This window comes from Larimichthys crocea, chromosome XVI (genome assembly GCF_000972845.2).
Source record: "Larimichthys crocea isolate SSNF chromosome XVI, L_crocea_2.0, whole genome shotgun sequence".
NCBI lineage: Eukaryota > Metazoa > Chordata > Actinopteri > Sciaenidae > Larimichthys > Larimichthys crocea.
In genome coordinates, this window is record NC_040026.1 from 2,605,127 (window position 1) to 2,613,681 (window position 8,555).

The following is an 8,555-nucleotide window of genomic DNA, read 5'->3' on the forward strand; positions in this document are numbered from 1 at the left end:
TGGTTCCAAACAAGAGCTCAAGAGACTCCGAGGGGCCCTGCAGAAGGTTCCAGGGCCCCATGACAAATATGGTTTCATCTATCTTGACTCGTCTTCACTTTTAGAGTTAGAAAGTTTCACCTAAAACAAAGTGACCTCAATGGATGGATGAAGTGTTGTAGAGCTCAGGAAGCACATAGATGTTTATTGTGCAAGTGTTTCCTGCAGCCGATAGCCGTTTCACACCATATTCATATTCAACGCTTGCAAAATCAGCCACAAACCAAACTGTTAAATGTGCACTGGCTATTTCCTGATACATATCTACGCTTTATTTGATTAAATATTTATTCTGCTTTAGTTGAAATTAAAATATTATTCCATTGATGTGGCGTCAAGTCCTGCCACCACATAGCTGGGATGTATTTCTGGTGCATTTCTTTGCACATGGCAAGCAGGGGCTGAAAGAGGGAACTCGAATTTCCTATCTTTCCCCCACAGAGCCTGGAGGCAGCATTCGTGTAAGCATAACTTATGCAAATGAGGAATCCTCGTGTTCTGATTGGCCGAGCGCGCCAAAGTTGCCCGTCTTGCATTGGGTACTGTCGTCTTGGCCACGTCCCCGAGCCACGTCGCGCTTAGCTCGCCATTTTCCCGTCTTCTGAAGCCAGAACCAGTCTCTATTCTGGTGTCCCGGTGTCATTCACCGCTGTCAGCGCATATATTTAACCGTCACCGGACAGCTGAGCTCTCTGTAGAGTCTTAAATCGGTTTACCTCTGCTGGAGCTGCCGCAAACATGAACATTTTCAGGCTAACCGGCGATCTCTCCCACCTAGCAGCCATCATCATCCTGCTGCTGAAAATCTGGAAAACCAGGTCCTGTGCCGGTGAGTAGCCGTTACACCTCCACTGACAGCTCGCATGGACCCCACCTGCTGTGTGTCCTCTGGTGTTAACGTGCAGTTGGACAGACAGAAAACGTCTCTGTGTCACTTCTCATGTAGTTGGAGCTTGTTAGCCAGGCTAACGTTAGCCGGCCAGCTAGTAACGACAGGAGCTGTTTGAACACGGCTGCTTCACTGAAAGTGCAGCGGGGCCCCCGCTTGTACGGTGAGGTAAGGTGAGGGGGGGACAAGGCATGTGTTAGTCTGACAAGTCGGGCCTCGTCGTTTCACTGAGAATCGTGGAGAAGCCGTGCTGCCTTCACGTCTCTTCACGCTGCTGTTAGCCGACTGTGACCTTTCTGACGTGGCAGCGTTGCTGATGCGGAGCCGGGGCTGAGCCTCCACGCCTGTGCGCTCCCTCCTCACAGCAGCGGCAGCTGCTGATTGCCGTGCTATCGTGATTAAACTGTGCTGCTCTTCCAGCGGTCAAAGGTTAGAGCTGTATCGCCGCTGTTTAGTCAGCAGTCAGCTCTGTATGCAAGTTAGTCTCGATCTAAACTGTTGCATGCTGGACTGAAGCATCAGTATCAGCATTTAACCTTCTGTGCCTGGGTTATAATCACTGATCGTAGCCCCCTTCCTCCCTCCCTTCCTCCTCTCCTTGTCTGACAGCAGCTGTGATGTGCTGTCACTTGCCAACACACAAGATAAACACAGAGGCTTGCAACCAGTGTAGGTCAGGATGAAGACTGTGGAGTTGTACTCTCAAACTCCAGGCGGCCAACTTCTGCTCATTAGAGGGCTTCGGTGCAACTTCGTGATAAACATTCCAGTGCAGCACAGTTAGTTTGCATTCTAACGTTTCCTCTTATTTCTGTGCACAGTCGGCTTGCTGCACAGACTCAGTCAGTGGAGGTTGAATGAATAAAAAGTTCCTCGTGTGTAGAGATACAGTGGTTGCACATATACTGATAGAAAGGAACTGTGTGTGTGTGTGTGTGTGTGTGTGTGTGTGTGTGTGTGTGTCTGGTATCATTGCTGTTTGCTTTAAAACATCATTTAGTGGTGGCCGCCCCGTGTGTGGAGGCTATAGTCCTCGCTGCAGCTGGCCCCGGTTCGAATCCCGCATCGGACAGCTAATTTACTGCGTGTCACTCCCCCTCTCTCTGCCCCCTGCTTCCTGTCTATCTTCCGCTGTCCTATATAATAAAGGCATAAAAGGGCAATATATAAACATCATTCAGTGAAGTGTAAGCACAACAAATGAATGTAGCAGTCGATGTTGGACCAGGCTGCTGCCTTATAACATAAGCAAGTCACATCAGAGCTGCCTGGATGGACAATTTGCCCTCTAAATAAAAGTTCACTCTGTGAAATGTCTGCCGATACTTCCACACAACCTGTGTCCGCGATGTTTAAAAAAAATAAAAATAAAAAGTTTGACTGTCCTCTGCTCTCTCCTCGCAGGTATTTCCGGCAAGAGTCAGGTCCTGTTTGCCTTAGTGTTCACCACCCGCTACCTGGACCTGCTCACCTCGTTCATCTCCCTCTACAACACCACCATGAAGGTGAAGCGCTCACACGTTGCTGCTCATTCTTCATATCCTTGTAGCGTTGTTATTCCAGGCACTAAACACACACAGTGTTCAGGCTCAACTGACACTATGTCTATGTTTGCCGAAGGATAACACTGCCCAGTAAGATGTGACAGACATGATTGTATTAATGACGGACCAGTGGAGATTAACAGGGTTCGTTCAAGGAAAGTTTGGGAGATGTTTAATTTGAACCGTTATGTTCTCAAGGTTAGGAATATGCTTGAATTTAAATACACCCCTTGATTGATTGTTTGATTTTTTTGACATAACCTAGTGTTTCATCGACACAATCACTCATATAAACCAAAATATCTTGGTATCTAAGTATTTGAAATAAACCTGTCATGGTATTTGTTTGTCTCATGGTGTGTTCACTTTCACAGTTAGATAAGTCATCTGTTGACTCCTTACTCTGAAAATGAGCAAATAATCCTGATCAGAACATACATTACATTATAGATAGATTATGTACATTGATTGCTGTGAGTATAAATGCCTTTTATTGCACTATTCAGATGTGTTAATATAAGCTTCAAGAGTTTTGAAATGCCTTGAAAGTGCTTGAATTATACTCTGTGTGAATCCTGTTGTCATCCGCATCTTTCAGATCATCTACATTGGCTGTGCGTACGCCACCGTGTACCTGATCTACCTGAAATTCAAGGCCACCTATGACGGGAACCACGACACATTCAGAGTGGAGTTCCTGGTCGTGCCGGTCGGTGGGCTGGCTTTCCTGGTCAACCACGACTTCTCCCCCCTGGAGGTGAGAAGCACTGTCAGCAGACACACACTCTGATACACCCCGTTAATACAGCTGAGATTCTGAATGTGCATCTAACTTCAGTCAGCTGTGACACGTCAACATCTGTGAGCAGAGAGTCCAGTCATGCACTTTTACACAACATCATTTCCAAACCAGGTTTCACTTTTACTTCTGTGTGTGCGCACATGTCACGCTTTCTCACACATGAGCTCTGGTTTTCTCTTCAGATGTTTGACATTAAAAAGATCTCTGATGTTCAGTTAGGAAGTTGTTGCATCACTGAAACTAATGAGACGTCTCAGCTTGGAAAGACTTAGTTGCTAGGAAACATGGAAAAGGGGAAAAAGCAAAGCAGCGTGTAAACAGGAAGTCACTGCAGCACTACAGACTGTAACATAAAAGTAAGAACTTTCCTGATGGTCATTCATGAATGTAGGGGTGACTTCATGTAGTTTCGTCTGGGAAGTGTCTCATGGACCGGATGCTCAGTGGACATGAACTGACGTGTCACAACAGGAAACACACAGGTAGACTTAATGACAGCTTAGTTCCAGTGAGTTTCCCGGTCACATGACACAGTGGAACTGGGCTGTTATTGGTACACCTGGGAGATACCTGACGTGTCATAATGTGTGCTGTGTAAATGGTCCACCTCTGTGTGCTTTGCTCATACTTCACAGAGTTGTTAAACTGCATGTTTAGCAAACGTAAGGTGAAATTTGATCCGCATTCCATGTCGCCTCTAAACACTAAGTCAAATAGTAACAAGCCACAGTGGTTTGGCTCTGCATCACTTACACGTTGGCATGTAGTAGGATGCAAACACAACAAGTGGTTTGATATCAAAGACTGATGTTTTACATTAAAAGCCTCGTTAAGAAATGAAAGTTTCTGTCCACTGAAACAGAAGAAGGCTTTTAATTTGAAAGAGAACAGGAAGTTGTGATGTTGAGTTTGTAGTAGTGTTATGCAATAAGTCTCAGAATGAGACTTTGTACTACTTCTGTGTTACACAGTGTACCAGCTGGCTAGTTAGTTCACTAATACAACAGATGTGATGAACATGAGAGAGATAACCGCTGTCAAGGACAGAGTTATGTTAGAGTTATGTTGGAGTTATACTAGAGTTATGTTAGAGCTGTGTTAGACCTCTGTTAGAGTTATGTTAGAGCTCTGTTAGACCTATGTTAGCGCTCTGTTAGAGCTCTGTTAGACCTATGTTAGAGCTCTGTTAGTTATGTTAGAGCTCTGTTAGTTATGTTAGAGCTCTGTTAGACCCCTGTTAGAGCTGTGTTAGACCCCTGTTAGAGCTGTGTTAGACCTCTGTTAGAGTTATGTTAGAGCTGTGTTAGACCTCTGTTAGAGTTGTGTTAGAGCTCTGTTAGAGCTCTGTTAGAGTTACATTGAAAGGGGAAAATGTTGGAATCATTGCAACTCTCGAGCAACGTATTTCACAAACTAGTCAACGTACCGCAGCCATGCTGCTAACCATCTGCTCCACCACCATCTGCTCAGCTATGATGCTACTCTGCTAACCCTCCCCTGTAATCCATGCTAACACTACATGTCCTGCAGACAGAGCCGAGTATTCATGAGTACAGCAGTGACCACCAGCTAAAGGTTTCTTGTCTCTTTAATTTGAACGTTTAATGACTGATTTTGTGCAAACAGACTGAACCAGAATTAAACAGGTTTAAGCTCATAGGGCATAACTGGAAATTGATCTAGTAAATATGTGTGTAAATATTTTGAAATCTCTGCAGAAGAACAGGTTGTGTGCAGTGAAACACTTTATTAGAACCAGGCCACACTCTGAGAAATGCATGTTGCAATACATGCCACATGCAGATGCAGACCGCTGATAAATGTAGTGAAGCTTTCTGCAGTAAAACTGCTTCACTGCTGCACACAGCCGTATCTTTCAGCAGGACACAATGTCTCTAGAAGTATGCAAATTTATTTGAATTAGGTCACTACATATCAGCACTTCAGGTTTTTCTTTCTCTGCTCATGACGTTTGCCTCCACCAACACTCTGTCCTCCTCTCTGTCTGTCTGTCCCAGATTCTGTGGACGTTCTCCATCTACTTGGAATCGGTGGCCATCCTGCCTCAGCTTTTCATGATCAGCAAGACGGGTGAGGCTGAGACCATCACCACCCACTACCTGTTCTTCCTGGGACTCTACAGAGCCCTCTACCTCATCAACTGGATATGGAGGTTCTACTTTGAGGGATTCTTCGACATGATCGCCATCGTCGCTGGGGTGGTGCAGACCATCCTCTACTGCGACTTCTTCTATTTGTATGTAACAAAAGGTGAGCACTGCTGCATGTTTCTTTCATTTCATAACACAGTGAGACGCTAAGTGTGCTGCATACATACATACATAGCCATAAATCAACTTCTACCAGTCAAATGTTTCAGACCAACATCATCTTAATATTTGAATTGCCTCACGCCCATCACACGTCAAACTGCATTTCTACCACAGTATGCATGTTAATATTTGACTTCTATGCACATCGCTGTGCAAGTCACACGATCATAATAATGAATATTTTATATCAAATGAACTGTCCTGCTCCTCACGCCATGTATGTATAACACTGAGGCTTCTTTAGTATCAACAGCTCATTATTATTTATGTAGGTGTGCAAGCAGCATCTTCATCAAACACTTTCACTTACACAGGCTGTCGCTAAGATAGTCTTAGTCTTAGTCTTAGTCCTCACAATCAGTTTTGGTTGAAACCTCCTGCAGTGGCTCCGGTGGTGGTTCCACCGTTAACCATTCAGCCATGTGACAAGCACATCTGACTGACTTCACTCTACTTCAGTGTACTTCTACTCAAACCTTTTACACCATGTACTACCTCAGAAAATATTTGTCCAGCAGCAGACCCTGATCAACTACGGACAGTCTGCATGAGGCTTTATTCCTATTAAGAGGATTAATTATTGTTGACTATTGAATCCTGAACAGAACTGGTTTAAGAACCAGTTCTGTTCAGCTTATTTTGGTAGAAAAGTTGTCCTCTTGATCTGCACTTCTCTTCCTAATGTTTCCTGTTTGGAGCTTTGATTGCAGTCTCTTTGAAACGTTCATTTGTCTGATACTGAAACAAGATATTTCAGGAAATGCAAAACTATATATCATATCTGCCTTAGTACCACTACAGGAAGTTCACCTACCAGCAGTAGTACTAGCACAGTGTGAGAACCAGTGCACTACATAATACTCAGAGCTCACTGTGAGCTGTTTTGCCAAAGAAATAGTCCCTGTGTTTAGAGCAAGCCGCACAAGCACATTTCTATTCACCCCCCGTTGTATTGGGGTGCCATCAGAAGGTTTTAGAGGTGAATATCTCAACATCCCAGCATGGTAGCTCCCAGCAGGGGGCGCCAAGTAATAAAACTGAAGTGTCAGCAGACATTTAATTAAATAATAAGAAAGAGGAAGCACTCCTGCTTTGTGAAATGCCTGCTTTTATCTCTAAAAATGATCTAAATAAAACATAACTTGATATAAAAGGTTGCTAACTTAAAATGTTGGGAACAGCACATGAAACCTGCATGCAATGATGTAAATATTAGTTTATTTTCTGAAACAATATGTATGATCTCTTGGTGCCGTGTTAAATATAGAGCCGTCTGTCTCGTTTCAGTACTCAAAGGAAAGAAGCTGAGTCTGCCAGCCTAAGTGCCAAAGAGGAATGTTTTGGCAGACTCATGGAGGGGAATCGGAGTGGCAGCGGACACCTCTGACAACCCCAAAACCCAACAACCCAACCACCCACCCCTCCACCACCACCACCCCCTGCGCCCTCCTCTTCCCCTCCCGCCGGTGTAAGATGCCTGAGACAGAGAGCGAGTGGGAGCTGCTGGCTGCACTTTTTTCTGATCCAGAATCAGTGGAATCAGAACACCTGCAGAGGCTGGTCCATGGCCTTCGGATTTCTGTTTGACGCATCTTGCCTTAACTTTTTTTTATTACTCTGTATAAAGGAAGAAAAAAAAAGTGAGAAAAGTTTTCTACAGAAAAAAAATGTGTACTCTGAAGATTCAACACATTGGTGAATGAGAGCTGAAGATGTAAAATTGCCTCTGATTTGGCATTGTATGATATTGAAGCGGACTTCTTGTGGTGGGATATTTTGACTCAAGCGTTTGTAATAGTATTTGCAATCGAAATAAATGTGCTTTGTTTTTCCTGAATCAATCTGGGGAGGAATTTGTTGAATCCTCAAAACTTTGGTGGTCAAGTTTTTCATGTTTGCTCTTCTTTTTCTGACCACTGTGTGTTCCCAGGTATGAACACTATCTATTTTAGGTTCCCAGCCCTTGGTAGTATGAAGTAATCTAAATACAATATAGATAACAGTAACTTAACATTCTCTTTAATAAAACAGCTGTTTACATGCCTTCAGAATTGATCAGCATGAGTTGCTCCTGTGTTGTTTTGCTCCACATTGACCAGAATGATCAATAGAAACGGCACATACTGAGTGCAAACAGATGAAAGGATGCCAATGAACTCTCATGACTGTAAATGGCTTTTATCATCTGCTTCATTACCCACTGAAGACAGTATATCACCTGTAAGTATGTATCATTGTCCAGCCCATTCATTTCAGACGGCTCCTCTTTAAATGTTTGCGATGAATGAATTCACGTAATGTGCTGTATGTGAGTCCTCACAACAGATATGGAAGTCTTCTTTTTTTTTTTTCCTTTAGGTGCCAATGTATTTATTTTTGATTCTCTTCCTGGTTTCCAGTGAACAGAGTCCGTAGGATTGTCCGCCTGTTGTTTGTACGTTTTAACAGCAGGATCAGAGATGAGCACAATCCTGCGAACTCTGTCCTAAATATCGAGACATATCTGCTTCTTTTTGAGTTTTCCTGCAGATCATTCCAAGTTTCTTTTTCGTTTCTACCCAGAGCTTTTGCATGATGTTGCCACCGCCAAATAAAGACTATATGGGAAATATTTGTCTCAACGCTGTGGTTACAATGAAGCTAATAGAGTGTCTACTGATTTACTTACAGCTCTCTCTCTCTCTCTCTCTATCTCGCTGTCTCTTTCTATCTATATAAATGACGCAGCAGAACAGAACCACAGATGATGTATTTATTCCACACATTCAAATTCCTTATCAAAACAGCTGCCTACATTACCCACTGAACCACGTAATATTTGGTCATAGATTCTAACGTGTTATGCTAACTGAAGCTCATGGAGACTGCAGCAGGGATGAGGAGCGGGCTGCAGAGGTCTGGTGAGGTCACTTCTTTTTGTCTCCATGGAAACAGATTGTTTTTTATCG

General features: G+C 43.7%; 1 protein-coding gene across 1 annotated transcript; it reads left to right on the forward strand.

The window, feature by feature from the left end:
• Positions 1-504: 504 nt before the first annotated feature.
• Positions 505-8,216, forward strand: kdelr2b (KDEL endoplasmic reticulum protein retention receptor 2b). The gene is made up of 5 exons (XM_010751374.3): positions 505-868; positions 2,333-2,433; positions 3,071-3,229; positions 5,293-5,545; positions 6,895-8,216. The coding sequence occupies exons 1-5, from the start codon at positions 778-780 to the stop codon at positions 6,927-6,929; spliced, it is 639 nt and encodes a 212-aa protein (XP_010749676.1). The 5' UTR covers positions 505-777; the 3' UTR covers positions 6,930-8,216.
• The last annotated feature ends 339 nt before the right edge of the window (positions 8,217-8,555 follow it).